A 13321-nucleotide genomic window follows, 5' to 3' on the forward strand; every position below is an offset into this window, starting at 1 on the left:
AGGGTTTTCAGGGAGTACAGTATTGATGACCTATCCTCAGGATTGATCATCAATATGTGATGGGTGGCAGTTCAACTGCTGGCACCACCACTAATCAAGTGTTTGATGAGGCCACAGCACTCGGGTGTGTGCTGCGGCCTCCTCCTAGGCTAGTGACGTCATATAGTCTATAGGCACCTCAGTCCCATTCAAGTTAATGGGCTTGGGCTACAAAACCAAGCAAAACTACTATGCAGTGTAAATTGCTGTGGCTCTCTGCCTCTTCAAACAGGTGATCGGCGAGGTTGCCAGGAGTCGGACCCCCACTTATCAGATATGGTTGAGGATAGATCATCAATATTGTACTCCTAGAAAATCTCTTTAAGCCAAATTGATCAACTGCATCTAATGAGGATGAGGTCCCCAGGATGAACAACCCCTTTAAGGCTATCCGGCTTATTAGTATATTAGTGCCAAATTCAGGATCCACTAAGGGTTCGTCCACACAGGGATCTTGGTCCCATGAAGACTGATGCATCCAAGGATCTAGCAGTATTGGATTTTTTGCAATTCTGGGTTGTGCTGTATTTTTGGTTGACTTATTTTGTGCCTTGTATGCCACTATGCTTCATTGTGAATTTTGTGTATTTTTTTTATATTTTGCATAATTTTGCAAAACTATATACCACGCATCTTTTTATTCTGTTTTACACTGTTTGTTTTCAGCCTACATTGTTAATGGCCAGGGCCGGCGTCATAACCCGGCATCCCCGGGCAAGTGCCGGGGCCCAATGCTCCTGGGGGGGCCCACTGAGCTGCTATGAGCACTTCCATCAATACAGATGGGAGCTCTCACTGCTGTCATTTCACATACGCAGTACCCCTCTGGTGGGCCCTCTGAGCTGCAGAGACTCAGGACACGCCCCCTCTACACAGGACACGCCCCCTCTACACAGGACACGCCCCCTCTACACAGGACACACGCTGCCTGAGGAGACTGGAGAGAGACCGCACGGCTGGAGCTGGAGCAGAGAAGTGTGGAGACAGTCTGTGAGTGAGTCTGCACTGTGACTGTCTCTTCTCTGTGGGACAGAAGGAAAGGGGGGGACACTGCTGCTTCATTCTATTTAGTTGTGTTACTGTTTTATTAAGCTGATTGTCTCCATGACACCTGCCCCCCCCCCCCCCCCATATCCTGTCCTATATCACCCTTATGGAGCCCCTGCTGTCTCCTTTCCTCCCTCATGTATCCAGGGCTCCTGTCCCACCCTCCTATCTCCTATTGCTGCCCTGCACAGACCTCCTGCCACTACTTGTATGAATCCCCCTCAGAGCCTCTTCAACCTACTTGCTGTGTCCACCCCTCCTGTCCATCCAGGGCTCGGGCCCCTGTCTCACTCCTCTGCCTCTCATTATGGTGGCATCTGAACCGCATTCACCATAAGGACCTTCTAACATCACAGGGTCATGTGACTGTGCCCCCCACCCCGTACTGTGCCCCTTTATACCCTGCATTGTGCCCTCTTACCACACTCTGTGCAGTGCCCATAGTCATTCCCTGTACTATGCCCTCTTATACCCTTTTATCCGGTCACTGTATGGTGGTTTTATCCTTGTATGGCGGTGTTATCACTATATGGCGGTGTTATCACTATATGGCGGTGTTATCACTATATGGCGGTGGTATCCAATAACTGGATGGCCATAACTGTATCCCTTTCTGCCCACACCACTTATTTTAGACCTGGCATGAGCGGGAAAAGATACAGATTGCGGTGTTAAGGACCTTTGCGCCACATCTGTGTCAGAAATACGCCTAATATAGACGTATTTCTATATAATAAATGACCCCCTAATCGTATGATTATTCGGGGGGTGGGGCTAATATCGTTATATTATATAGATTCTAGTGTATTATACTGTTCCCTGTATTTCCCAGTAGAAAATGATCCTTGGGAAGCACAGTCCTCATCCCTGACCACCAGGACCAGGTAGCGCTCTGTCAGTACATGGCGGCCTCCCCTCTCCTCCACGCTGCTCCGCTGTGTACTGGTGCTTATTCTGACACTAGGGCTGGGTTCACATCCTATTTTTGCCATCGATTTAATGCATACTGAAAATGTATGCATTGACAGATGCCTCAGACTGATGCCGTACAGTGGCGTCCGTTCACCATACAGTTCCATGGTAAAAAAACATATACGTTAACGTATGCATTTTTTACTTGACTCTGCAGGATACAAAAACGTGGAGTGCTGCACATGTGTATACATCAAACCGATAGGAAAAACGTAATGTGAACACACATTGGGGGGGAGGGGGGCGTACTAAATTTTGCTGTGGGGCCCAGTCAGTTCTAGCTCCATCACTGCACATCTCCTTCTCTCCTCCAGGCCTGGCTCACTGCTGCAGCGGGCCGGAGGAGAGAAGGAGCGCAGGGAGCTGCAGTTAGTGAATGACAGGACCACCAGCTCCCCTGCAATGATAGGTATGTGAGGGGGCCACTGGGGGGTCATTCATCACACTGTGAGGGTCCCTTACACAGTATAATGACTCCCAGTGCCCCCCATTTAGTATAATGATCCCCATTGACCCTCCATTTAGCATAATGACCACCAGAGCCCCCATTAAATATAATAACCCCTCGTGCCCCCTCTATACAGTATAACCCCCAGTGTGGGGGCGACTGGGGGTCATTATTCTGAATGGAGGGTCACTGTGGGGTCATTATACTGTGAGGGCCCTTTACATAGTATAATGACCCCCAGTGTCCCCCATTTAGTATAATGATCACCAATGACCCTCCATTCAGTATAATGACCCCCAGAGCCCCCTCCATACAGTATTCCCCCCGTGTGGGGGCTACTGGTGGTCATTCAGGGCCGGCTCCAGGTTCATGTGGGGAGCTGGGAGCTGCGGTTAGTGAATGACAGGACCACCAGCTCCCCTGCAATGATAGGTATGTGAGGGGGCCACTGGGGGGTCATTCATCACACTGTGAGGGTCCCTTACACAGTATAATGACTCCCAGTGCCCCCCATTTAGTATAATGATCCCCATTGACCCTCCATTTAGCATAATGACCACCAGAGCCCCCATTAAATATAATAACCCCTCGTGCCCCCTCTATACAGTATAACCCCCAGTGTGGGGGCGACTGGGGGTCATTATTCTGAATGGAGGGCCACTGTGGGGTCATTATACTGTGAGGGCCCTTTACATAGTATAATGACCCCCAGTGTCCCCCATTTAGTAATGATCACCAATGACCCTCCATTCAGTATAAATACCCCCAGAGCCCCCTCCATACAGTATTCCCCCAGTGTGGGGGCTACTGGGGGTCATTATTCTAAATGGGGGCGACTGGGGGTTATTATTCTGAATGCAGGGCCACAGGTGGTCATTATACAGTGGGGGGGGGAATTGGGGGTTCATTATACTGTGTGAAGGGCCACTAGTAGTCATTATACTGTATAGGGGCCACTGGGGGTCATTATACCGTGTAGGAGCCACAGGGGGACATGTCAATGTAAAAAAATGCCTCATGGGGGCCCACTGGGATTTATCGCCCAAGGGCCCACATGAACCTGGAGCCGGCCCTGTTAATGGCAATGGGGTAACCCACAAAACCGCCCAATTATTATTGCTGAATTCAAACATCTGTGTTAAAAGAATACTGTCGTGGCTTGCATGGCCATGCGGTTCTCACTGCACGGTGGCCATGTCCAGGTGATGGTGCACTAATTCTGTACTGCGGTTACAGCAGTGCTTTTTAGAGATGATTTTTCAGCCCTGGTAACATACTTGTCACATGTATTTTGATTCTGGTCATCAGTCTCAATAGCGGGGAGAGGGGTAATGACATGGCCAGTGCATTGTACTGCCTGACCAAGATAAGCAGCTTTCTTTCGGATACATTATACAGAGATACCTTACCAAGTACATTTTCAGTATGTTGTGGACTATAGTTCTTTTACATGGCAAGTTATAATTCACTAATGTGAACAATGAAGCTAATTGGTGTCTATGATATTTTTCAGGTGGATCTCTGGGCCAGCTAATCAAAAGAAGTGGCTTCTTAGCAGAGGACTGGGCCCTATATTACACAGGGCAAGTACTGCAAGGGCTAAAACACCTTCACGCTGCCAATATAGTGCATGGAGACATAAAAGGTCAGTACCACAAAATCTTTGTCCTGGTCCCTTGAAATTTTGCAAGCTCACCTATACCAGAGATGGGCAACCTGCAACACTCCAGCTGTGAAACTACAACTCCCAGCATGCATACTTGCTCTTCTCAGAACTCTCATAGAAATAAGTGGAGCATGCTGGGAATTATAGTTTCACAACAGCTGGGGTGCCGCAGGTTGCCCACCCCTGACCTATACTTTAAATCTATTATTATTGACAGCCTATGAGCTGGGCTCAGTTGGTAGCATTCTTCAAAGTGATGCTCCTTTTCAGCTTTTAGCTCGGAGATCTCGTGATCTCCTGCAACTCTCCATTCAAATGAATAGAACTATAATGCACATGACACATTGTGCAGAAGGAGCTGAGCTGATTGAAATATAGTTTTGTAGGAAAGATTGAATAATTTCATAATTTATAGTTATAAATCTCTGCTCTTTCTGAGCTCAAGACAATGCATTTGGTTATTGTCAATGATTGATAGTATTCCCTAAATAAAGGTCCCCATATAATTAGTGTATTGTCGTCCAAACCCTCCAAGAACCCCAACACCCACACCCCCAGCGATCATCTGTTCCCTGCAGCCTCCAGTGCCAGAAAAAGCTCTTAATTGGCGCAGGAAGAGTAGTTGCCGTGCTGGGTTACTGCAGTTCACCCACTGATGTGGATGGGAGATGAGCCGCAGTAACCCATTATGGTCACTACACTTTGAACGTAGCTGTGCTTCCTGTCCATTAAAAGTGCTAGTTCCGGTGCTAGAGGCTGCAGAAAGCAGCTGCTTGGCTGGGGAGTAGTATGTTGGACCCCCACTGATTAGATATCGATGAGCTATCCTGAGGATAGGGCATCAGTATCAGGAGCCTGGAACCCTCTTTAAAGTGAACTTGCTCTTTAAGCTACATTAAACTAAGGTATTTGTGTCTTCCTGTTATTCTTGGGTTTTGTATTCTCCTGTTCCTGTATAATGTCTTCAATCTAAGCTTTTTTCCTTTTTTTTTTTTTTCAGCTGACAATGTACTTCTGTCAGATCATGGCAAAACTGCATACTTGTGTGATTTCGGGCATGCAGCACATCTCCCTTCTGGTGGTTGTAAGATACGGCTACTGACAGGTAGGTGACAGTGTTAGATAATGAAAAGTTCCCAAGTACAGACACATGAACGAAAAATAGCCTAGAACAACCTTGTCCTTGAGGGTACGGTACTAGTTTAAGCTAAGACCCCCATAAGGCTGCATTCACACGTCCGTGGTGTGTTGCGGACCCGCAAATTGTGGGTCCGCAACACACCAGCCCAGCACCCCCATAGAAATGCCTATTCTTGTCCGCAAGCTGCGGACAAGAATAGGACATGCTCTATCTTTTTGCGGAGCTGCGGACCCAAAATCGGGGCCGCGCTCCGCAATTGCGGCTGCAGACAGCACACTGTGTGCTGTCCGCATCCATTCCGTCCCCATAGAGAATGAATGGGTCTGCACCCATTCCGCAAAATTGCGGAAAGGATGCGGACCTATTTTGCGGACGTGTGAATGGAGCCTAAAATGCACGCTCAGTGTGTACATTTATATAAATTGGGAAAGAGACAAGCCGCTGTCAGATACTTTTGATAACAACTCATCCAACATGTCTGATCTTCATTTCCTTTGCCTGTTGCCTCAAAAACTGTACTGCTCAGCATGCACCCTGTGCCTTCCCACTCCCGTTGTCACACTGGGTGGGGAATTTGAATAGGAGGGACACCTTAAGATCTGTAACGGTCACGTACACACACACACACACACACACACACACAGGGGGGAGGATAGTGACGACTGCGCTCCACCCTCACCCCTGGCCCTGCCTACTTGCCTCACGAGTCCTGATGACAGGGGACAACTGGACGGCAGTCCCTAACTTAGGATACATGCGGGAAGGACAGACAAGACAAATAACGGATAGTGAACGGACCGGGTCAAAACCAAGAGGACAACGCAGTACAGAGGGATAAGCAAAGAATGGTCAGGAGAAGCCGGGGTCATAAATACCAGGAGAGTCGAGAAGTACCAAAGGAGTCCGCAAAGAATAGTCAGGTGGAAGCCGACGTCAAAATACCAGGAGGGATGCGCAGTACAGGAGGAGCAGGCAAAGGATCGTCAGGGAACAGGATCAGGTAAGTGTACAGGTATCCAACAAACGCCAAGAACCTAAATTAACAGGCAACCTGTGGCCAGCAGGCTGCCTGTATTTATAGTGGGGAGTGAGAGTCATGTGACGTGGCCAGCGTCACATGACCGACAGACCGACCAATCGAGCACCGAGTGATCAGCTCGGCGCTCAAGGCAGACCTAGGAGCAGGGAGCCTCCCAGCTAGCAAAGCCGCCCTGGGAACGAGGTCAAACACAGATCCTCGCTCCCGAAGCTTTTTACAGATTAAAAATGATAAAAGCATACTTTTTACCTCCACAAACGAGCAGGAAGTTTTTGGGAAGGAACAGTTTCTTCCATCAGTGGAGGTAAAGAGGTACGTTTACATGCAGCAATCACACCACTGTATGGGGACGAGTGTTTACACAGCATGATCTGCTGCCCACATACGATAATTTAGGTGTCTACATCAACAATGGTTTCCCCCGATGAACAGGTGTTTTGCTTGGTTATCAGTTGATCTACGGCACCTTTATACGGGCTGATTATTGGGAACGAGTGTTCATACTAATGCTTGTTCCTGATAATCGGCCTGAAATTTGCACCATGTAAAAACTGATAAAAGTGAAAAATATTTTACAGCTTCTAATTACTATAGTAATTGTACTTATTGTCTCCTATAGGTGACTATGTCCCAGGTACTGAAACACACATGGCCCCCGAAATCGTGCGTGGGGAGCCTTGTGACACAAAATTAGATGTGTGGAGTGCATGTTGCATGTTTCTTCACATGCTAAATGGCTGGCATCCGTGGAGCCGCACACACAAAGCACCCTTATGTCTGAAGGTAAGTATATTAATATTGTCAAATTAAATAAAATAAGTCAAAACTATAAAGAGTACTTCCACCTTCTGTATGTACACATTAAAAAGCAGCCTTTGGCCTCATGCACACGACCATGCCGTTTTTTGCAGTCCGCCCGTGTGCCTTCTGCAATTTGCGGAACGGGCGGCCCATTGTAGACATGCCTATTCTCCGCAAAATGGACAAGAATAGGACATGCAATATTTTTTTGCGGGGCCTCGGAATGGAGCAACGGATGCAGACAGCATTGAAGTGAATGGGTCTGCACCCAAGCCGCAAAAACTGCGGCTCAGATGCGGACTATAACTACGGTCTTGTGCATGAGGCCTTAGAATTATGGACATTTTAAGCCAATTAGTCCACAAACAAGATTTATATTTTTGTGCAACATATTCTATTCTTCTTCTATCCTTAGATTGCAACAGAACCACCACCTTTGCAAGAAATCCCCCCTAACTGTCAACATCTAACCCAAAATCTTATAGTAGATGGACTACGGAAGGATCCTAGTAACAGAGCAGATGCAGTGGATCTCATTCACAAAGTAGACATTGCACTTCAAAAAAGTAAGCTCAGTATTACCACCCAGTACCTTCTGATATTAAAATTGGAAAACTATATTACAGACAGTACATGCTGAGAATAAGCCTATCCTACTCTGTTTAAAGAGTAGGACCTGCATGCCAAGAAACTAGCATATAAACTAGTATGAAGATGTAATAATTACATGTATTCTCTTTCTTTTAGTTGGAGGTCTGAAATCACCATATAATTCAGAATACAGAGAACCTCGAATATTCCCCCCTATATACACAGATGTCCCAGTTGTCCCAGGTTCTCAGCTAAAGGCTTATCATGAAGAAGCCGTGGCTGTTCAGAGCCGTGGTATGCAGCAGATAACAGAAGATGCTTCTTTGACGAGTCAGAAAAGTGTTGGACAAGCGAGGAGATCATGTGAAGTGGAGATTGAACGTCTAGAACGAGGTAGTGTGTGCTGATATGGTCTTATAGGCAATCCTAAAGGGGTTATCCAGTTCTTTAAACATGATGGCCAATCCTTGGTATACACTTATCAATACTATATTGGTGTGGGGTCGTGGTGCTCTACCAAATGTAATATCCCCTCCATGATTTACCGGGAGCATCTACACTAAATAGTACCTGTGCCTGGAATTGCTGGTCAGTCCCATTCACCTCAATGGGATGAAACTGCAGCAAATTGCTTTACCCAACAATGTAATATTGATGGCCTATCCTAAGGAAAGATCATCAGTACTAAATATCTAAATAACCTCTTTAAGATTGTATATAAGACTGCATGTTGCATGAAGTTGTTGAATATACCCTTATAACCAGCAAAATTGCTTTGACGCCTAACACTTGACTGCTCTGTCTATAGATCTTTACATGGACAACCTATCTCAACCCTACTTTCTTGAGGAACATGAACAAATGTTTCTGAGTGAGCAAAGTTTGGAGCCTCTGCACAGCCGCAAGGTACTGGTATAGTCAGACTGATTAAACATAATTTCAATGTGTTGTTTTTTATCTATTTTTCTTAGGACATACAGGATATACCTGGTGTATAGGCGCTAGATGGCTACGTAGGGCTGCTCATTCAGTCATAGAACAGAATTCTTAGCTTCCCACGCAAAGCGATAACTAACCACTGCCAGATGTTATACTATAAAGATACCTAACTTTATAGGGATTTTACTATAAAGAAAATTCTGGCATTGGCCAGAAGAAAACTAAAATACCACCAAGAGTTATATCTTCTCTTTTAAGGAGCATTCCCTTACCCTTAGAATTTTAAGATTTGGAGCATCAAAAACAATTGGTTTCGGTCCCGTGTTCAGGGATCACAACGAAATTCTACCATTCTGCTACACCCTAAATACAGTATATAGCAGTTATTGTTCTTTCATCACTTGCCACTAGCTTGAGATACATTCACAAACCATCATTATATGACAATCTCCCTTGTTTTCTATACAGGATTCCATTACAACTTTGGACACTAAAAGTTCTGGGATTCATTCCTGGGACAGCCAGATGGAGCCCTGGAGCTTACAAAGTGATTCATTCTTCAGTGGAGGAAACACGGCTACACCCAGTTGGTTCAATGGTAAGTTGAGATATTTATTTTCTTTAAAGGGAATGATGACACAAAGAATTCTATGAAACACCAAAGAGGGAATCCATGGGCCATGTACTGTCTCAAGCTCAAGTCTGACTGCTGTGCTTGTCATCAATTAGGGCATAACTACTGTTAAGGGGCACTAACTGGACATTCCACAGTAAAGGGATACTAAGGGGGCATAACTATTGTGTGGGGGCAAAAAGGGGGCATATCTGCTGTGTGGGGGCAAAAGGGGCATAACTGCTGTGAAGGAGGCATTAAGGAGCATTCTATTGTGGAGGGGCACTAAGGGGGAATAACTACTGTGTGGGGCACAAAGGGGGCATACAGTGTCCAAGTGACATACTGTAAAACTCTTGACACCTCCTCCTTCTGTCCAGCGATAGTAAGCATTTTATTTTCATATGTTTACATGAGTGGGTGGAGGGTTGTATAGCGAGTGTGGGCAGTCTTGGCTAGAGGAAAAGTTGTAAGGAAGTCTCCAGGGGGTGGGCTGTTCAAAAAATTTCCATGGGGCCCAGTCTTTTCTAGTTAAGCCAATGACTCTGATAATTGGGCGATGAAAAAAATGGTACATTAGGAATAAAACAATGTTGTACACTTATAGTTTTTTGGTAGAGCCAAACTTAGCCTCATTTCATGTGTTTCAGGGGTAAAAGTTCATCTTCAATCCTTCAGTGGGGAGATCCTGTATATCTGGGAGTCTGGCAGGACTAAACTAGGAGACCTGGCGGTTGGAATAAGCAGTCAGGTAAGAACCTTGATCAAACCAGAACTGTGATATAAGGCAGCTTATATATTGCATCTTATGTGTCAAAACCTTTTAAGAGGGGTGAGACTTTCTCAGCCTTGAAAACAGATCAAATTTAACTCTTTTCCTGTAAACTGCACAAAAAACCTTAAAAGTGAACTGTTATTGGCTGCCTCTTCAAAACCAAATACTGCATGCATTACAACATACTGCCCCAGCGGACCCAGACAGCACAATGCAGCATATTATACTGCCTCTGCAAAACCAAATACCACAGTGCAGCACAAAATATGCCACCTACACCACAGCGTAAAACTGTATCATCAATGTGAGGATGGTGATACCGTTAAATTCAGGAGGGACCTGCACCGCTGGTGCATAAGTACTTGATGCTCCTACATTAATTAATGCTGAGAGCATGAGATCTTTAATCCCTCAGCCTGTTTTTGGCCTTCGTCGCGTTTCAAGAGCTATAACTTTTTTATTTTTCCGTCTATATAGCTTTATGAGGGCTTGTTTTTTTGCGGGACAAGTTGTAGTTTTTAATGGCGCTATTTTGGGGCACATATAACTTTCTGATTAACTTTTATTAACTCTTTCTAGGAGGGATAGGAAAAACAGCAATACTGCCACTGCGTTTTTACGTTATAAATATCTTCATTCTCTGGGTCACTACAATTACAGTGATACCAAATACATATAGTTTTGTTTTCCGTTTTACTACTTTTTTTCAAATAAAACCCCTTTTTTTTTTTAAGAAAAAAATGTTTTTGCATTGCCCCTTTCCAAGACCAGTAACTTTTTTTATTTTTCTTTCTATGGAGTTATGTGAGGGCTTGATTTTTGCGGGACGACTTGTATTTTTCATTGGTATCATTTTGGCGTAAAAAGGCGGCGGCCCAGCCTAAGGCCCCTTAGTGACCGCTGTAAAAAGGCATATGGGTGGTCACTAAGGAGTTAAGTGCCGGGCTGGCAGCCAAGAGGAAGGCTTAGATGGCCCTCTGGACATCAGCGCACCAGGAAATCTCCAAAAATTGCATTTTGCTTGTACATACAGTAATCCACTATATAGAAATACTGAAATTCTTCTGAAGGAAATATATTACTTTAGCGTGACGAATATAAATGAAATTTATTTTACTTGGATAATGAAGTATGCTACTTCTGCTATAATTCCTTCTACTAACATGTCTATATATTTGTATCTACAGATTCCTATAGAATCCTTCACCATAGTGAACTCAAAAGGAACCCCCATCCCTCATAACACAGACATCTCAGACTGTGGAACTGAGCTACAGGTCTCCCTAGCCCTTGATCGTGAAAGGTGGCTCTGGAGAGTGAAAAAAGGGAAAATAGAAGAAGGGAAAACAGGGGAGGTATACACAGGTGGAGGGACAGATGCCCCAACTTTTGTGGACCCCAGAGTGCTCTCTTTGACTTAGAGGTTTCTAAACTCCTACAAATGTGCCTTATTGATTGTCAAGTCTGGAGTTCTATCTGATCTCATAAGAAGGACACAAAAGGGATCATGTTGTAGTAATAATATTTTCAAGAAGAAAATATATTTTTTCACAATTATAATTGTGTGTGAAATTGTCAGAAAATTATATAGGTTTCATTATAGCCTTAACCTATTTTTTGGCTTCCAAAAGGCTATCCAACCAACCAGTCAACCAATAAACCAAACAATCAATAGACCAACCACAATTGTCCAGATAATACAGTGGTTTGAGATACAGTGTTGATTTGGTTCTTCATGATGGTAAAATATTGGGTTTTCATGTGGTAGGCAGCCGATGGATAGCATTTTTGTGGGGCTTACACAAGCATTAAAAGCACAACCCAATCAGCCAGTGCATTAAGGCAAATTTTAGATGGATGTTCCTCAGATGTGATAGCTTTTCCTGCACAAGACACTTTTTCTATATGTTAAAAAGGTTATGTTCCAGAGTTTTTCAGGAACTTGGAGGGGGGTCTTGACAGGTGAAGAAAGGGATAATATGTACTGTAGCCTTAGACCACCAGACCCCTTAATGCTACATACACACAAATTACTTGTGTGTTAAAAGATGTTGGTCATTTTCTTCATTGTGCTTGTGCACAGACACTGTAGTGATGTACATAGAAGAAAAGGGGCTATAGCGAAGATAAAAATGGGTTTTCAAGTATGGTGTGCCAAGATTACCATCCAAGACAGTAGGGCTCCTTCCCCTTGGGGAAAATTCCCCACCCAACAATACAGTTCTGCTGGAGAGACTTGTTCTGCACAGCTTCTCTCCACTCATTACAAAAGAGAATGGAACCACCCAAGAGCCCCAAAGAAGCTGCATGGTCTGCTTCTATGGATGGTATATACCCGCTTGGCCGCAACAAACATTATTCACCTCATTTGCTTATACTAACAGTACAGGTTAGAAAAAGTTCTGCACATTAATAAATATGCATACAAACCAACCAACAGTGGATTCGCCAAATCATTGAAACAGACCAGATACCCACACAATGGGAGGGGTTTGTAAGATCAATAAATAGTAATAATACTTTAGCCTACTTCAGTAAGGAAGAGAGAAATCTCTACCTACAACATGGCTGCCTTTGATATGTGCAAGTAAAAAGTTCCCTACGAGGGCCACAACCTGTTAGGCCCCTTTCACACGGGCGAGAATTCCGTGCGGGTGCAATGTGTGAAGTGAACGCATTGCACCCTCACTGAATCCGGACCCATTCACTTCAATGAGCTGTGATTTTCACGCATCACTTGTAAAATCGTAGCATGTTCTATATTCTGCGTTTTTCACGCAACGCAGGCCCCATAGAAGTGAATGGGGCTGCATGAAAATGGCAAGTGTGATTTTCACGCATGGTTGCTAGGAGATGATGGGGATGAAAGCAACTCCGGACCCCATTAAAGTGTATTCACTGTATTATTTTCCCTTATACCATGGTTATAAGGGAAAATAATAACATTCTTAATACAGGATGCTTACTAAAATGTGGGTTGAGGGATTGAAAAATAAATAAAATAACTCACCTTATCCAATTGATCGCACAGTCGGCATAGTCTTCTTTCTTCTTCTTTTAGGACCTTTGATTACGTAATCGCGCTCACCACGTGGGCGATTACGTCATCAAAGGTCCTTTTGCAGGTCCTGAAAGAAGAAGCAAGAAGACTGTGCCAGCTGTGCGATCAATTGGATAAGGTGAGTTATTTTTTTATATTTTTTAACCCCTCAACCCACATTTTACTAGGCATTCTGTATTAAGAATGCTA

The 13321-nt window shown here is 44.6% G+C and overlaps 1 protein-coding gene across 1 annotated transcript in view; it reads left to right on the top strand.

Annotated features, from left to right (window-relative positions):
* Window positions 1-12793, top strand: part of MAP3K14 (mitogen-activated protein kinase kinase kinase 14) — a 37208-nt gene extending 24415 nt beyond the window's left edge. Inside the window, exons 8-16 of the mRNA XM_040436818.1 lie at window positions 4020-4151; window positions 5173-5277; window positions 6972-7135; window positions 7569-7719; window positions 7901-8137; window positions 8553-8650; window positions 9152-9281; window positions 9947-10047; window positions 11259-12793. Coding sequence (XP_040292752.1) covers window positions 4020-4151; window positions 5173-5277; window positions 6972-7135; window positions 7569-7719; window positions 7901-8137; window positions 8553-8650; window positions 9152-9281; window positions 9947-10047; window positions 11259-11492 — 1352 coding nt within the window. The 3' untranslated portion in view covers window positions 11493-12793. The remainder of the gene's footprint in view (window positions 1-4019; window positions 4152-5172; window positions 5278-6971; window positions 7136-7568; window positions 7720-7900; window positions 8138-8552; window positions 8651-9151; window positions 9282-9946; window positions 10048-11258) is intronic.
* Window positions 12794-13321: the final 528 nt, after the last annotated feature.

Source organism: Bufo bufo, chromosome 6 (genome assembly GCF_905171765.1).
Source record: "Bufo bufo chromosome 6, aBufBuf1.1, whole genome shotgun sequence".
NCBI lineage: Eukaryota > Metazoa > Chordata > Amphibia > Anura > Bufonidae > Bufo > Bufo bufo.